General features: G+C 44.7%; 1 protein-coding gene across 1 annotated transcript in view; it reads right to left on the reverse strand.

Annotated features, from left to right (window-relative positions):
- SYN3 (synapsin III) overlaps nt 1–18829 on the reverse strand; it is a 203184-nt gene that overhangs the window by 22998 nt on the left and 161357 nt on the right. The window contains exons 7-8 of the mRNA XM_033004423.2: nt 14863–14925; nt 5151–5293 (exon numbers count right to left, since the gene is read on the reverse strand). Of these exons, the coding sequence (XP_032860314.1) occupies nt 5151–5293; nt 14863–14925 (206 nt within the window). The remainder of the gene's footprint in view (nt 1–5150; nt 5294–14862; nt 14926–18829) is intronic.

Consider the following 18829-nt stretch of genomic DNA (forward strand, 5'->3'; position numbering starts at 1 on the left):
TTTGGGAGAGGACAATGAGGTGTGATCCAACACTTCAACATGAGGTTGTGGGAACCCTCACTGACAGTTCTCTCACCTTTTCATCATGATGTGGAAAAGAGGCTGGACTTGCAAAACTATCTGAGGCACTGGTAATACTGATACCTGCTGGACGATAAACCTGGATTATTATAGTTGACTACCTAAGGTTCCCCTTTACTCTGGTGAGGAACAGCTTGGAGTTCTTTTTCCATTTATCTTCTAAAGTAGTATGTATAGTTGTTGTGAAATTTAAATGGTCTTTGTAACCATATTTAAAGGAGTGGGAGGGGCAGGCAAAGGAGCATAATTACTGTGTTGAGTAACTGTGTTTCCATATAGTTTATTCTTGTCCCTTGTTCCCTTCACCCAACACCCATCTTCCTGCCCTACTTTCTAAGCAAAAGAATGGATTCTTCCTCAAGCTTTGATTGTTATGAGCCCCCCTTTGATGGCCTCTAAGGTCAGTGTTCAACCCTCAGCCTCTCTTTGTCTTTTGACATGAGATTCTTAGGATTACATTTTTCAGTTCTGCAATGGGAAGAACTACTCTTTAGTAACATTTAGGTTCAGAAAATTTCCCTGCAGTGGCAGGTGGCATCCAGAACCCCATTAGTACTGACGAGAACTCCCAGAATCTGATTACTCATAATAAGATTGTGTATGAGTGTTTAGAAAATGTACTTGCCATACCAAATGTAAGTAGCTGTGTCGTTCCTAACTAAACCTAACAACAGCTATAGTTTTACAAGGAAATATGATGTGGGAAAGCTCCCAAAATAAGTATGCTGCTTTAGCTGTTGGGCTGATTGGTTTGACTTGTTCATGCCTACCTATGTCCATCCAATATTGGGCATAAGATAGAAAATGTTTCTCTCAGCTGTGTCCTTAACTTTCCTGTTAGGGACTTTTCATGTTTTTAAATGGAAAAGCTTCATTTGAAGCCCTATGGACAAGTCACCAAATTCCTACACCACAGCCTCTGTTAAGATTACTCCCTTCCAAGCATGTCTGGGTGGTTCCAGTGTCCGCTGTGCCACCGAATTTTTATTATTCTTTTTTCTTTCCCTTTTTGTATTCAACCTAAAGTGGCAAAGGAGACTGAAGACAAAAATCTTTCCCTAAGGATGCCCTGACTTAAACCCCATTTCTCTCAGGGACTGAAAGTCAAAGTACTTCCAATCATCCTAAACATCAGGGAGCCACTTAAAGGAAAGGACCCAAGGATTTTAGGGATCAGTTGATCCATCAGGTTTGTGACCAAGACACCTTCAGCATTGCTTAGGATAAGTGGATAGACTGGCAGACCATGGGCTGTTGGTGTGTTAGGTTTGCATGGCAAGGTTTTGTAGCAGGGGAGCTACAGGGGTGGCTTCTGTGAGAAGCTGCTAGAAGATTCCCCTATGTCCAACAGAGCCAGTGCCAGCTGGCTCCAAGATTGACCCACCACTGAGCCCATCAGTGACGGTGGTAGTGCCTCTGGGATAACATATTTAAGAAGGTGAGGGGAAAAAACTGCTGCACAACGCCAGCCAGAAGAGAGGAGTGAGAATATGCGAGAGGAACACAACCAGACACCAGGGTCAGTGAAGAAGGAGGGGAGGAGGTGCTCCAGGTGCTGGAGCAGAGATTCCCCTGCAGCCCGTGGTGAGGACCATGGTGGGGCATGCTGTCCCCTCACAGCCCATGGGGGTCCACGGTGGATCGTATGTCCACCCACAGCCCATGGAAGACCCCATGCCAGAGCAAGTGGATGCCCAAAGGAGTCTGTGACCCCGTGGGAAGCAGGACCTGTGACCCCGTGGAGGACCCACACTGGAGCAGTTTATGAAGAACTGCAGCATGTGGGAAGGACTCATGTTGGAGAATTTTGTGGAGAATGGTCTCCTGTGGGAGGGACCCCACCCTGAAGCAGGGGAAGAGTGTGAGGAGTACTTCCCCTGAGGAGGAAGGAGTAGCAGAAACAATGGGTGATGAACTGAACAACCTCCATTCCCCGTCCCCCTGCACTGCTGGAAGGGAGGAGGTAGAGAAAATTGGGAGTGAAGTTGAGCCTGGGAAGAAAGGAGGGGTGGGAGGAAGCTGTTTTAAGATTTGGTTTTGTTTCTTATGTGACTGGTAATAAATTAAATTAATTTTCCCCAAGTCATGTCTGTTATGCCCATTACAGTAGTTTCTCAGTGATTTCTCCTTGCCCTTATCTCAACCCACAAGCCTTTTGTTATAGTTTATCTCCCCTGTCCAGCTGAGGAGGGGAAAGGATAGAGCAGCTTTGGTGGGCATCTGGCATCCAGGCAGGGTCAACCCACCCCGGGCTACAACAGTGCACAGTCAGTATCTTAAAGGAAAGGATCCCAGGCTTTTAGGGATCGGTTGATCAATCAGACTTGTGACCAAGACACCTGCAGCATTGCTCAGGATAAATGGATAGACTGGCAGACTGTGGCCTGTCGGTGTCCTATGCTCACAATCTCCAAGCTGGACCATTTCAGTCTAAAAGAAGCTCTAGTTTAGACACAGTTGGTGTAGCCCCTGCAGAGCCCATTGAACTGCACTTGAGGTGACAAGATCAGAAATCACACTCATGAAACTAGAAAGGAAATGATATTACCCTCCTACTGAGAGCTGGTGGCAAGGAATATCCCACCCGACAGTCAGCAGCTGCTGGCTTTGTTCAGAGCGAACAACATTTCACAAGTCTTTACTGGAAATGATCCCTCTGTCTGTCCCCAGTTGGGGTGATGGTGGAAGCATAATTTCTGCCCCAATTTCCCCTGTCACATGAGCAGTACTTGTGTTCCCTCTTCACCAGTATTACAATGACATTCAAATACATTTGGTAGAATTTTAGGCATATGTCACATGCTGCTTGTTTGCTGCTTTGAGACTGTCCCAAGTCATGTGCTAAGTAGGTGTTTGTTAGGAGTGTAAATCTGGAGTCACTGCACTGAAGTCAATGGGAAACTGAACTCAAGCCTTGGGTCACGGGCTGGAAGGAAGTGCATTGAACATCTGGGGTGGGGAGGAATGCATGAGTCACCCTGCAGCATCCTCCCTCTGGCAGATGCTGGGTGCAAAGTAAACATATTCTGGACAATTTCAGTACACAGTCTTTTCTCAGGAGGAAGGGGGCTTTTAAAGTCTATATGTGTGGGTGAAGGTATAAAAATACCGGGTTGATTCCATGGCTTACAGATCAAAGCAATTCACTTAGTATGACGCTGCTGCAGATGCAGTAATTACCTTTAGGCCTGAGATTTGCTAGCATGACTAATGGTTTTGAGTCTTCTATTTGAGACATGAGTGGGGACTCTGATATTTTGGGTGCTTTTGCCTATGGACATAGTGGGGCCTTACTTATGCCATAGAAATAACCTCTCTTCTGATACTGGGACAGAAGGAACAGCTCCCAATGGGACTGACTATATCTCTCTCCCAAGATTATGTCCTTAAATGGCTGTCTCAATATAAGTCAACCTTCTGGGTTAGCAAGTTGCTGGGTAAATTTTGCTGTTTGCTTTCTTTGCTAATAAGCCTCATTTCTCATTAAGGTGTTTCCCATTCACGGCTGTTTTCACATGAAAACATTTTTCATTTAGCAAACAATTGTTTGCACAGCTATATTCCCGAGTGGGATTAGTTCTTAGTGTGACTGCTTTCTTTCCTCAATCATCTGGTATTGTTTCTGATCCCTGTCTGGATGAGTGCGTGGTGAGTGCGAATAATAAACGGGGAGAGGATATGGTCAGGCTAACTGGGCCTTTGTTTCACTTAGAGGCAGGCTGGGAGCAGCCCCTGGAGCCAAGGCTGGGTAGGTTGGCAGGAATAGGGAATTTTAATTGATATTTTAAACCTTCCTTCCTTTGCCCAATTTGAGCCAGACTCCCTGAGATGTTAATGTAATATTAGGCAACTGTGCTATTGTTGACCTGATCAGATTTAAAACAAATTTTCTCTCATTGAGTTCACATGAAGTAGCCGAGTGTCCCACAAGTCCTTCCCATGAAGAATGTGACTCAGCCATTATCTAGTTTACTTAAATACCTCTGTGCTACGATTCCAACTGGGAATTTTAGGCAGCTATAACTGAAAAATATGTGATCATGTACATTTATCTTATTTAACTATGTTTTGCCAGAATGATGGCCTGGGGGGTTGTAAACATGGATCCAAAACTCAGTGTTGTGGGTGTTAGATAACATATGAAATTTATCTGGTGATCTGAAGAATGTACTGCTGGAGCTGTCTACTTGACCAGAATTTTGTGGCTGGATAAGGAGCTTCTGGAGAATCTGTGCTATTTGGCTTTTCTCATCTATTGGTTTGCAGTAAGAAGAAACAGGTGTCTTTCTGACTCATGTGGTTACATCTTTAATGGAGCTTGACGACTACTGAATTTTGGCTGAACGCTTTTTAATATTTTTAAACATACCAGTGTTGAAGGTTGCCTTCATGTCACCTCCTTCACTACCCCACGGGGCAGGGAGGAGCTTTGGGGCACCCACAGAAACGTCTCTCCTTCTCCTTTCCCTCCTTTGTACACTTCAAGGAGCACACACGCAAAATGCCCCCAGAAACCCCGTGTGCTGGCCGGGTTGAGGCCGTTCGTACCGCGTACTGCGTGCTCCTCGTGTCCTTGTGTGATGGAGGTGCCGTGATCTCCAGCTGGGGAGAGGATGTGGTGTTGCTATGGGCTGGACACTGTAGGAGTCCATGAGTTGCAGCTGGCTCAATCTTTTTTATTGTTTCCCTCATGTGGGAAGGGGGGTGGGTTTAGTTCCCACTAGAGGGAACTGGGAGCTGGAGGATTTTGCTGGGAAAGATGAGCCTTTCGACAACAGGAGGGAGAGGTGATAGGTGATGGCGGAGCACAGTTGTTACAGTGGAAACTAGCTGATTCTCAGAACCAAGTAGAGAGATTTACCTTCCAGAAACAATGAGCTGATGGTGAGTAATGGATAGGAGGATCGGTGAATGAGGGACCTGGGTTAGGAGGTGGGAGGAGAACAGCAAGGCTATTCTTCAAAAAAAATAAGTCAGCTTCCTACTCCTGCCCAGACCAGACACCGACTGAATCACATCCACAGCACTGTCTCCCCCCACTTCTCACTCCAGCATAGCCATGCACTCACATGTAAGCCTTGTAGTTGCTGCCAATTTTCTGGATTCGGATGTCGTACTTGGAGTCAATGAACGGCTCGGTGGTGGCATAGGTTTTTGCCATGGCTACTATGCTGGCCATGTCCCGGAAGTCGTGCTGGTTCTCGACTTTGACCTTGATTGCCAAAATACAGTGAAAAAGTGACAAGAGCAAAAAGAACAGGAATACTTTGTGAGCGGAAGTAATTTCTGGGCCTGAATAGCAAAATGTCAGTTAAAACCCACACAGACGAAGCTGAGGCCAGAGTAGGGACTGTGTGATTTAAAGACAGAAGTTCCCCAGACCAACCCAACCCAGAGCAAATCAACCCCTTTCTGTTTCCTCATGCACAAGTCCTGGTAAACCTGGCACCAGGGAGGCAGCTAGACCTTTGCCCAGATGGCTCTTGCTAATGCTCATTGCTTTTATGATGCTCAGAAAAATATTTGATCTCTTCAGGAGCATTACTTCATTCAGACATTGGAATTGCTGTTGCCCATTTTGGGATGGATGAAAACAAAGTATTTTGAGTGGTCAGGAAATAGAAAACAATGCCAGGAAATCAACAAGAGAACTGGTTGTCTGCCACTTCTAGGTTTCAGTTCCCTGGGCATTTCATGTTACCTCCCTTCATACTTTGAGGAGAAATACAGGTCTCCTAGCTGGAAGCCAGCTCTGAAGGAAAAGGATGTCCCTGGGGGAGCCTGTGATTCTTGGGGAGGTCTGTGTGGGCGTGATGCTATGGGCATGTGTGTGGGACAGCTGCTTGGGTGTTAGACTTGACTCGCACTTGGAAGTGAGAGGGCAGTGGCCTATGAGCTGGAGTTTTTCTGAGAAGCTGGCTTTTCACAGATTTGTATTCTGTTATGAGAAATGGTCTGTATCTTATCCAAAAAAAAAAAAAAAAAAAAACCAAACCCGAAAAAAAAAAAAAAAAAGGAAGAAAGAACCAAACCAGGAGAAGCTGTAATGATATGATCAAATCTCTACAAAAGCTCATTGATTTGGGAGAGGAAAACTGAGTGAGCAGGTAATGAGAACGTAGTGGACAACTTCACCTCATTCATACTGTCAACCCCGGCCTTTAGTCTATAGACAAAAACTTGTTTGGTGCATCAGAGAAACCTATGCAAGTCTTGTTCCTTAGAGCCAGATGGATGCAGGAAGGGTGGAATTGGTGGAAAAAAGACCAACACTGTGTGAAAAGGGTGAGCAAGTGAGTGACTTTCTTTACGTATTACCTACACTTTGTAGTGTGGTAACACTTTGAGACCACCGTTGAGGATTGCCACCCTGCTTTGCTAAGTGCCTACTTGCCCGTGACAACCGGTTGGTCTCTGCCCCAGAAGAGTTTCCCAGTTGCGTCAGTGTGTGTGTTAAAGGAAGGTGATGCCAGACTATGTGGAGCCAGCTGAAGGAAACGTGTGGAATGGTATTTGGTGTTACTTTGCAAAGAACAAACAAGCGGTTTTACATATCTGCCTTCAACCATGAGAGGGCAGGAGCCATCTTCACTAGAGAACAGAGGACAAGCATGTTGCTAACCTGTTTTACTCTGTTTAGATACTTTTGTGTAAGCACCAGCTGTAACCAACCAAAGATGCAGCCACATCCTGGTGCAGAAAAGCTCTTGAGAACTGGACAGGTTCCTGGGAAGGTGAAAAGTGCAGCTAGTTTGACCCATGACAATTTCTAGATGCCTAAATAAGAAGAAAAAAGACCTGGTCTTTGCTCCTCTTTTTGCTGAATGCTAAATCCCCCTAGTCCTTCTTCCTTTTTGCTGTGGTGAGGGCTGTGCTCTTGTTATTCAGGGACTGCTGGGAAAAGGAGCAGAGGAAGACGACAGTCGTCTGTGGGATGGGAGGGCAGGAAGAAAAAAGGGAAATAACAGACACAAAGGGGAAATATAAAGGCAACCATTGTACGTCATCCAGGAGAATCAGCCTTGCTCTGGGTTGTGTTGTTCCCCTCTGTGTGTGAGAGGGGCTGTGTGTGGTGCTGGGCTGCTCCTGGTGAGGTGAGGTGGTAGGAATGTCCTGGGGGTGGCGGGGGGAGCAGGAGAGGGGAGCCCCTCACATGGTGGGGAGCCCCACCAGCCTGGGCACGGCTTGACTAATACCAGGGGAAACAATGCAGACTGTGTCAGGGCTGGGTATTTTTGCTGCACAGATAAGAGCTGCCCTGGGCTGAATGACATCAAGCAAGAGAGTCCCACCCAGATGAGGTGATTGCAGGAGGGACTGCATGGGCAGGCGATCCACGGTGTTATGACATATTCCCCCGGACCCTTTTGGCAATGGGAAAAAACAAGAGCCATTATATAATGACCTACTCGGAACAAGGACATTTGTGAGATCTGAAACAAAGTGCTGTGCTTGTGCAACAGATGTCTTTGGTCCCCAGATGAAACGTTTGTATCCCCAGCCCAGGAACATTTGTCCCAGAGGCAGAGGAAAGGATGCTGCTTCCCTCTTCAGATTGGAATTAGACTGTATTGTTATTGCTAGAAAGGACCTGCATGTTTGTCTTGTTAAACGGGATTTTTCCTCAAAAATACAGTATGCTATAGGAAGGAAGGGTCCATTTCTTCCTCCTTTCCATCATCCCTTCCCTATGGGGAGCGAGGGAAAGTGCTTTAAGGTGGTTTCTCTAAAGGGCCTGAGGATTTCTGGCTGGGTAGATAAAGAGGAAGGGGACCCACTGAGGACATAAATTAAGAAATTAAAAACAAAGAAGATGACTTCTGCAGTGCTACACCACTGCACAGTCCTCAGGAAACAGCTCTGCCATTTTCCCTGGCCAGTGCCAGAGCCCTTCCGTGGAATTCTCAGAGAAAGCACCTCACAGAGGTCCCCTTTAAGGAGATCATGGCCTTATTTCCCAACAGGCATCAAAATAATCACCGCACCAAAGCTGAAATCTGAGCCACCGTTTGTTAATTGTTAGAGCCAGCCAAATTTGACAAAATAACAGTTGTGTCCTGGGTTAACGCTGGTTTAGTCCAGAGTACAGTTATTACTTCATAAACAGGAAGCACTCGAGTTACAGTCAAATTAGATTTATTTTCCTGCCTTATCTATCAAGTCCACCATTTTATTAGCTCTCTACTTTTAAATTTTGTATAATTCATTTCCTTCTGCCTTGTAACCCTTTTATGTGTCAATAAAATATCTATTCTCACAGGAGAAAAAGCCCTAGAGATAACCAAAGACAGGGTGGATGTAGTGTGACACCAGAGGGCATTATTTTAGAAGGGACTGTTAAAAATCATTCTAGAGCAAACAGTTACCAATTTACCTAATAAGGGATAAATCTGTCTTCTAAAATAGCAGGTTGGCCAATACATGAAACCGAGAAAAGGAGTTGGAAAGAGACCAACAGGAAGCCATTTTTCTCCCTCTTTCTCTTATTTAATTATTTATTTATTTTTTTACAACCTTCTTAGGATAAATGCAATATCCCATTAGCTGCGTAGAGGAGTGCAAACAGTGAGTGCAAACACAGCCCCTACCCTGGTGGCCTGTTTGCTTAGCTGTGCTGGCTGTTTGAGCAGCAATAGACTCATTCTGGAGCCATCAGCTGCTGTTTGCTGTAGCGTTTTAGTGACCTGTTTTGAAGAGTTTGGGCCAGTGTGTTGACAAATGCCTTTTCTGAGGAAGAAAGCTCCCTGGGATAGTCCTCACTTCCCTTCTGGCTCTCTTCTCTAACCCAGGCACCGGCCATGCCCTAGCATGCTCTCTGTTGCTGCATTGGAGAGGGGAGTCTGGCTAGATCCCTGGGGGCATGTTCACACAGGTGTGACCGTCCCTTTGCCCTGTGGTGGCATCTCAGAGGCTGCAGCTGGTGCCCGTTCCCACCCGCAGCCTGCCCAAGAGGCACTGATCTTCCTGCCCTTGGCTGGAGAGCGGTCCAAGGGACAGATCAGGAAGCAACACTTCTGCCCCATCCCTGCTGTGGACCTTCTTTTGAGGCCTTTCTGCAAGACAGGATTTTGGAGGGTGGGTCCTGGCATTGTTAAAAACCCATTCTGGATATTTCCCGGGAAGTCTGAGCTACCCCTGAGATCTGTGTGAGCACAGGGTCCTGCAGTGAGGGACCTGGGTAGAAATTTCTGCTTCCTCTGTCCCATAGTTCCCAAATCTACTGTCTCTTGTATATCCCAGATGTTTCTGGACACCAGGGTCCCAGGGCTATGGCACTCCTCTCTCATCGTTAGCCTAAGCACTGCAAGGTATTGCCTCACAGTCCCCTTTTGCTTTCGTTGGTTACATGTCCATGTGAAAAAATAGTCAGTCAGCCAAAGCGGCATAATTACAGCAGTCTGCTAGGGCTGCCCTAGCCTTGCCTCCCTGAGTGTCATCCAGGGTTACCTCTGCCTTACAGGTTAAACCCACACCACTTTGGAGGTGGCTTGCAGAAGCAGTTCTTGTTTCCAAGCTGGGGTTAGAGGCAAGCTCAGCTGGAAGGTAAGTGTCCAGGGCTGAGCCAGGGCTGATCTTGGCAACGTGGTGTTTAACTGAGTCTTGGTAGCCTTGTGAAAATGCATGGTCTGAGTGTTTGCCTCCAGAGGAACTGGCGTAGCCACACAAAGCTTGTGATTTTTTGTCCATCTCGACCTGTGGTTAGTCTTTCTGTAGTGACTTTACTATTTTGGGACAGGGGGTCTTCAGGAATGGCTCTGCACAGAGGGTTTCCTGAGTCTCTCCTTCCCTCTACCCCAAATTATGCTCCCCTTCTCAGAAAACACCCAATCCAACTGACACACATTCAGTTTAGGCCTAACTTTGACCCACCTCAAAATAATAAAAGACACAACAGAGTCTGCATTTCCTTATTATCCTCACACTGAAGTTCTCCAGAGGTTATGCTGCCTTTAATGCATTAAACCTTATAATCCCTACTAACTTCCTAATGAAGAGCTTCTCTCAGCCCCAGGTCTTGGCAGCTTTGGTCGCCGGTGCCCTGGATCAGTCACCATTTTCTGTGTCCAGCAAAAGCTTCCCGACTGATGTGTGAGAAATGGGGATGCTTTTGCTATTTTCAAGATGGGTGGTACCTCCTCGCTCATGAATCAGTGGGAATGCAGTGATTGGGCTGCTCTGTTGTGAATGTTACATGTCAAGTCATTATTTGTCCTCTGTAAAAGAAAATATTTGTTCCTTGACAAATCGAGGCAGCCCTTTCCCCTTCCTTTCCTCTTTAGCACACTGGATTTTCAAAGCTCTCACTTTTGGAACATTCTATTTCCAGTCCTGAGAGAGACAAGGTGACGAGCTGTCCTTCCTGATAAAAAGCTTGCAGTATTTTTACATTACAGAGTGGCTTTGTTTAGTTTGTGCTATATTTATACCAGGGGGAAGAAAAAAAAAAAAAAAGTAAAGAAGTCTTTCCCATCCAGTAAGAGAGAAAATAACTCTGACCACATTATTATGAACAACAAGTTTTTCTTCTACACTGTAATAAATTCATCTGAGCCAGGATTTGTACTGGGGAGGTGTTTTCATAATTATGGGGCAGGAGGGGACAGGAGGTGACTCTTAAACTGGTCTAATTAGAGAGGTCTAAAAATGAAGCAAGAGTAGCAATATATATATATATTAAATTAATATAAATATATATAAAGCCACATGAACAGATACTGTTTTTCCTCTCTGCAGATCTGGCAGTTGTTTCCTTCTCATGATCTGATCAGGAAGAGGTGAAGAGGCTCTTTGAGTGAATTTGCAGTGCTGGGCTCTGTTCCTAGGGCACTTTAGGGTCATGTTAGCACACAAATGGCAGATATTAACACACTCAGAGCTTTATTCTTTTCCATTGGCTCTGGCAACATGAGATCCGGAGTCAGGAAGAAGTGTTATTCCTTTCTCACTGTAGTGCTTACCCTATTCAGCAGAGACCCCCCGTCATTTCTGGGGTAGGTAGGCTCAAACTGCACAATTCTTAAAAATGCCTTGACCTCCTAGGAACTGCTGGGTGAACAATAGTTCAGTTCTGCAGAGGGAAGGACACCTTCTCTCAGTGTCCATCCATGGTGTCCCTGGAAGAGTCCTTGAGCACTGTTGACCCCATGAGCCTGGGCAACTTAAACACATGAGAAAGGTCCTTCTCTGCTGTTTCCATCGTAAACCACTGTCTACGCAGTATTCCTACAGATATTTTATTTGTACCAATACTGTATTGAACCACCAGCACACCGAGCACTTGTTAGTGCCACCAAAATATGAAGTGTCTCCAAATTTTGGAAGGGGGATAATGATGGCCATGGGAGGGGCTGAGGGGCATATGTTCTCTTTTTAGATGAGAAGATTGTCTGGGACTCCTTTGTCTCTCTGGGTGTAAGCTATTTCTGGTGTCTCTGTTCAAGTCAATAGAGAGGCTGTTGTTTCTGGATTTCTCAATGGAAATTTTAAAAGATGCTTTTTTATTACAAATTTGTTTTCTTCATCTCCACATGCACCTCATATGCTCGCATCACTTAGCAAGAGCATTTCTATCAGTAATGGTATACCGCCATCCCTTTTGTTTCTGACCCCGAGTGCTAACTGTTCCTCTTCCAGGCTAAAGACAGCCAATAGAGCCTGTTTCTTACAAGTCCCGACATGGCTATTTTTCATTTTAGCTTTCTCTGTTCAACCCTCTGATTAGAAAATGTGGTGAGTGAATTTTTGTGCAAATGTGAAAACAAACAAAATGTGAAAATAAAAGTCTGACTATTATAATGATGCTCTTCCTAGCCATTATCGCAAAATAATAAACAGCATTTCTTATAGTGCCAAGAGCCTTATGAACGTGAATTATCAATAAGTATCAGGTAATCATTATAATCCCTCTGGTCTGTAACACAGAGAAACTGAAGGAGAACTGTGACTTGACATAAATCTCCCTGCAAGTCAATGGTGGAGCTCTTTGGGGAAGAGGCCTTTTCTGTGTCCAGAATTTTTCTGGATCCTGGCCACTGCCTCAGTACAAATAAAGAATAACAGTGTCTGGCCTTCCCATCTTTGCTCATTCTTCTAAGTCTTGGTGCCTCCCATTACATGTGATTTTATCATTAGTAACAAGAAAAATGTAAGTACTTCCTTGACAATTTCTCATGGTAATGAGATTGTAATCTGAATGCTCACATCCTCTGAAGCACCCGTTAGAGGTACAAATACATGGTTCACTATCTTGGCATCGTTTGCTGCAGTAACTACTATTTTTAATACTCACATGTGTACTTTGGCTGATAGGTTGGTTATTTTATCCTCTGTTCCTTCAGTCACTGCTTTTATACAAAACATGACCTGATGCAGGTGCTATATTAACATTTAATTTCTTAAACTCATCTAAACAAAAAGCAAACCTTTCTTTCTTTTCATATTGGGTGTATTTTACAGCTAAAGACCTGCTATTTCCTGCTATCATCTCTACTTCTGAAGATCAATGCAAAGAAATCATTTAGCTCTCTATAATCTCCTTATCATCACTGGTTATTGCTTTTACATCATGATGGTTAAAACCACCATTATGTCTTCTGTAAATTCTTCTTCCGAATTATAATTGGAGGTTTGATTTTTTTTTACCTATAGGTGTTACTTTTCTAGTATACCCATAGCTCTGCTTATCAATATTTCTCCTGACATTTTCTGTGGTTTCTTTCTGTCAGTCCCCCTTGGGCTTGAACCCTGTTGTCTTAAAACCAATATGAAACAAATTCCCGTTACTTGTCTTTTAAACCAAATGATTTGTTCTTTATTTTATTTTCACTTTCCCTCTTCTCTTTTTGCTCTATGCAATGAAATGCAATGGGACTTCAAGAAGACTAATTTAATTAGTCTCAACTTTCCTTCAGGCTGCTTGTGGCTGGAGAGGGCCCAAACTAAAACCATAAGACCAACAACCCTTCCTTCCTGTACCTTCCCTGTCTACTGAACAGAGCAGTGTTGAAACTCTGTGCCCAAATCCACATCCAGGCATTGCTAGTATTCCCTAATTTCATAATGGACTAGAATAAATTTGGCCTCAGGCCAATTCTTTCTTCTAAGATGCTGGCTGTCAGCCTATCTTATCTGAAACGACTTCCTATGTACCCCCCTTGTACCACTGTGTACAATTTGGCCCAGAGTTTGAATAGAAACTCTCTTCCCCTATAACTTGTGACAGCAAAACTCAACATCGTTAAAGAATAAAATGGTGGGGAAGGTGAGAGGTGGAAGAAGATGTGGTGTTTGGTGCAGGATACAATAGCTACGTAGTCTGCTGAGAGTTTTGTCCGGAAAAACTGTTAAGATTATGGTACTTTTGTCTGATTCTGCCCTCATTTCTGTATCCACCAAGGTTCCTTTGGGCTCAAGAGAGATACATGAAGCCCTCCCTAGATTACAGGTGAAATTTCAGAGCAGTCTGAGAGATCCCAGATTGCAGGCTCTTAAGGAACTTGAAACCTTCTTCAGGGAGAGGTTTACTCCTCCTGGTTTGTTGTGGTTGGATTTTGCTAATGAAATCCTTCCTAGGGACACGTTCAGTGGCTCGCTCTACAAGCAACTCTAGGCTGTTCACATGTACTCTAATTCAATGACACCTCTGCCTGTTTAACATACGCAGCACCAATATTTTAACAAACATTTCCTGCTTATTTAAATGTTCCTTCTTTGATGCTGAAAGCCAACTCCACTACTGGCCCAGGGATCGCAGCCCACTTCCTCTCTAGCAGCTACCATCCAGGCAGGGAAAGACTGCAACCAAAGCAAGAAAGATTATGAGAGATTCCATGTGCAACCCAGAAAGCCAGAAGGGGTTTCTGTTTCCAGAGTGCAAGCAAACAAGCTGTACCAAGTTTAATTCTGCTGTACCTATATATAATTTTCAGGCAAAGTGTGAGTCTGGGAGAAGGGGTCTGTCTGTTCTAGGGAAGCACTGTGACTGGGGTATCAGTGGCGAAGCTCATGTACCACCCATTTGGATTCAGAGATGATACATCAGAATTACCTACTTCTGAACAAATCAAGTTTTAGACAAATAGGGGATGCTTTTTAAAAAGGTATACATAAGAAAGAGGCGGCTAAAGTGCAGCAGGAATGTGATGGCGATGCCTCACTGAAAGGGGAGCCCTGTCACCCCAAGAAACAGGGGCTGCTAATTCACTGGGGGAATAAAGATCCCAGAGAGCCTGGGAAAAACAAACAGGTCCTTCTGGGGAGTGAACTGTTTTTCAGGATTCCTTGGCAGGCAACCAGCCACTCTGCTTTGTAACGTCTTGTTCTTCCTTGCAAGGAGGAAAAAAATAACTGAAGGGCTCCCGTTTTATTGAATAAGGTCATCATAAGGCGCTCAAAAAGACCAGTGCCACTGCTCCTCATTGTGAGAACTATGGGGTGTAGCTGTACATTACAGGTGCTTGAATAAACAACATTACCACACTTTCAGGAGAGGAGAAAATATATAAAAGACGAGCCTAATGACTTCAGCCCAGCCAGCTTTTCCCCCACTCCTCACAACCCCCCTTCCCACATCCCAGACAGCCTCCAACCCAATACCACTGCCTCTCTCCAAGTGCGTGACAGCAGAAAAAGGACTTTTATCCCGCAGGAACATCCAGTGCAACCCAGATAGGCTGTGGGGAGGTTTAACCCCTTTTCTGTCTGGCCACACACTGTGTACAGGAAAGCTGTGCCACATAGATATCTATCTCCTGAGCTACATGTATTTTTTCTTTTACTTACCTTCCCCATTCCAGCATGAGCATGTCCCAGCTTGACCACTACAGGGAAATTTGGAGTTGTGAGCTGAAAGACAAAAGAAGGAGCTCCTCATTAGTTATTTCTTTCCAGCCATTGTATTTTAAATAGTTTATTTTTATTTAGTAGCTTTTATCCCCTTCCTGGTTGCTGATGGGAGGATTAAAATGTCAAATAAAGATCGTCCAGGTGGTAGGACAATAAGCAAAGAGCTCTTCTGGGGTCCATATGATCAGAAATGGAGGCCAGGAAGAATTCCTCAGATCTGACCCACTTTTGCAACCTGATAACTGTAACCTCTAAAAGCTTCTTATTTTTTCCCACTGCTTTTCTCATCCTGTACATATGTACGTGTGTACATTCATATGCATGTGAAAAAAGCTGCACCTGCAAGCTTGAGTAAGTAAGTGAACACTTTTAGATGCTGAAAACATCTGAACTGTGAGAAAGACAAGGGTTGTTTGTTTTGTTTTTTTTTTTTTTTTTTCCCACACAGACTGCTTTAGCCTTACAGTGCGCGTGAGCAGTCCTTCAGCAGCTCCCGTTCCCCTCCTGTCAGCACTGGTGGGGACAAGGAGAGAAGGAAAAGGGGCCAACCCCTGTGGCCAACTCACAAAGTCCATCTATTCATAAAGCCTCTCCCTCTCTTCTCTAACTTCAGGGATGGGTATAGTGAATAAAAGAAAACAAAGAAGGGTTGGAATCAGAAATAAAAATAGAAGAAATTATGTCATGTCTTCTCCCTGGCTTGTGTGGTGTTTACATTGGGCAGGGTCCTGCCATCCGAGCCATGCAAATGCATCTTAGTGCACATGTTGGATTTTACTTGAAGAACTGCAAGTATCCTCTCTGCCATCTGTTCCCCAGTGTCACGCTCACGCAAGGACTCGCTTAGAGTCATCGGCTGAGAGCTGGGTGGCTGGACTGGTAGGAAGTGCACATGACAGGAGTAACCAAGATACATACCCCACGTCCCCTACATACTGGTCGGTCCATTTCTACACCTCTGCTTGACACCCCTTTGTTCTTCATCTTGTCCAGTGCTCCTGATTCTTGTGATCTAAATGTTATCCCTTCAGTACATAACCTGTTATTTTTTATTGTGTATTTCATTTTCTTTAATGGGAATTCTTTTAAAAGACACTTTTGTCATTACCTAAATGCCTGAAGCTATGAGCTCTATTCATTAAGCAGTTAACTTGGAGATCTGGCAATGGGAGGGAGTTGAATTTTGACAGATAAACAGCTCTCCTATTTATTTAAGTTTAAGAATAGATAAACAAATTGTTCTTGTGCTAATTACCAATTGTCTGTATGGACAGGCAGGCGCTACGCCCTAAAGATAGAGTGGTACTGCAGTCTCCATCTGTGGCAGTTCACTATAAATAACAAAATAAGTAACGAACACTGATATGTTTTTCTATTCAGCTGCTTATGTAAAGAAATGTCACAGGAGAGGGGAACAGTGAGTGCATCTCAAACAACCTGTGTCACTTGTGAGGACCTTCTTCAGGCAGAAAGCTGAAGGATCCTCTTCAGACCACAGAAGGGCACACAGCTGCAATAAATCACAGTCTTGGGAACAGGCACCCACTGTTTAAGAAGAAAAGGCAAGAGGCTGTGATAGGTGGCCATCCTGAAGCCTCACAGTTAAGCATATGTCCAGGCACATGAGCTTGTGCTCTACTTCTCCTTCACCTCTCTAATTCATTGTAAGAGCCTGAAATTTAATTTGCTGCTGGCATAAGTGAATCAAATGCAGAACTGCACCTGAGGCTTACTGAAGATAGGGCTGGGGATGGCCCGTGCCAGGCCTTTAATGCTGGAAGATGAAAGGTAACCTAGCAGTTAGGGCACCCACCTGCTCAGGCTCTGGGAGATCTGGCTCACTTCCCAACTCTGTCATCCATGCCCTGTGCACACTGTTTGAGCCCAAGCGCTTGCAAGCCCTGGCCTCTGCTCACTGTTTGTGAGTGGAGGCAGCAGTTGCTCCTACTGCACAGGAAAAGCAAGCTGCATGCTGCAAGCCGGCCTGATACCCTGGCAAGGAGGACAAAGAAGTGTGTGGGATAGATAATGTTCTATTACCGGCTCAAAGCATCCAGAGGCAGGAAGCGATGTCTCTGCTGCCCCGTTTGTGTACCCTACCTGCAAGTTTTGCTGAGGGAGTCTTGCTTGAGCATGGTGCCCGGGAATGGGAAGCATCTTTTTCCTGTGTACATGCAAAGAAAGCTTGGGATCCAATAAAAACCCCAAGTTTACTGCTAGCCTAGAAGAAACCACTGGCAATTAAAACTCTTTGCTTGAACCTCTCCCTTTCTCTTTGCTTCTTGGAAATATGAGCTCAGCCTTCTTGGTAAGGCTTGGCCTCTTCCCACGTAGGGGTGACGAGCTGGTGCCAGAGCACGCTGGAATCACAAGCTGCTTGGCCTGGCCATAGTGTGTAGGGCTTGGGGTGAAACACAGACCTGGATTCTGAATGTGTGGCAGCCTTGCTGGGAAAGCTGCAGCTCCAGGGAAACGCTGGCACATGGTTCGCCAGGAATCTGCTTCTGCCACTAAATTTCCATGTACGTGAACCAGCCTTACGGAGGAACCAATGAGGGAGTGCAGCAGATACAATTAGCTGCATTTTATGATGGGTCTAGTGTCAATGGAACGCCCTTAGTCTGTGATGAAGTTAAGTGGAATCGAAAGCTCTCAATAGTCCACAGGAATAAAGCAATCAGAGACCACAACCACTCAATAATGGAGCTAGGAAGCCCTTGCCAAACTGTTGGAAGTGGGCTGAACTCCATTGCAGTCAGTGGGGATACTTCCAGCTTCCACCAGAGTCTTGATGGGACTTTAGACCCATTTCTGTTGATAATAAGGTGGCCAGCCAGCCTGCTTGGCAAGCACCTAGGTGGTTAGGGAAACCAAAGGAAGGGAGAATGTATTATACACATGACTATGAGGCAATTCACGCACATTCATGGTGAGAAGTTCTGGGGGTGGCCACAGCCACCACAATGCCAGACCCCTGAGATGAGTATTTACACATAATTATTCATAGATTTCCTGGGAAAGAAGATACTTATAATCAAAGGATAGCAACAGAATTTAACAAGAAAAGCATGTTTTTACTGAGATCATACACAGAAATATGTCAGCGTCTTTCTATGTGTTTATGTGTTGTAAGGGCTCTTTTGTCTTAGAAAATGGGGAAAACCAGTTTGATGGTTTTAAAGTGCACAAACTGTTGACAGGGCTGGTATACATGACGTCTGCAGGTTTTAGGATGGAACTGTAGCACTGCATCTAGCTCAGTGTTAGTTTGCATGCATAACTCAACCCTTTGACTTAAAATCCTATAAATGTATTCCCAGATGTTGTCACACAAAAGCCTCGAGATGGTAAAGTTTACATGTGTGTCTAGAACTTGGTGTATGAAGATGCCTGTTTAGAGTCAAGCAGCAGTTTGAATGCTGAACAAGGAACTCAGCAAAGCCATGTTTGGTAGGAGTGAAGGGAGAGTCGTGAAGTTATTTCCAACTTACAACACCGGTGGCCCAAAGTATGTCATTTTAGCCCCTGGTTTTAAGGGCGCTGCTCTGTGTGTAGTGTCACTGTACAGATCACTTTGCAGTTAATCAGTATCTTGGCACTGGTGTGTAAAAGTGAGTGTCGGTATGCATACATTAGCCTCTGTTTGAAAACACATGGCTGTAAACTATGACACGTTCCCCTTTACTCTCTGCCCCTCCTTTCCAACAGATAATGAGGTTTTCAATACTTCTTGTAAATATATGAGCATTTTCTGTATTTATTGCTGGTGGAGCAGTAGAACTGAGTTGGATCTAAATTGATCTGAAGGGAGGAATCTTAGATGAAACATGATCTATCCCATAAATACAATGCTTTCCACTCTTTTGTTTCACTGAGGCCCTCAAGAGAGATGCTGATCTTAGTC

Source organism: Tyto alba, unplaced genomic scaffold (assembly GCF_018691265.1).
Source record: "Tyto alba isolate M040663 unplaced genomic scaffold, T.alba_DEE_v4.0 Super-Scaffold_2, whole genome shotgun sequence".
NCBI lineage: Eukaryota > Metazoa > Chordata > Aves > Strigiformes > Tytonidae > Tyto > Tyto alba.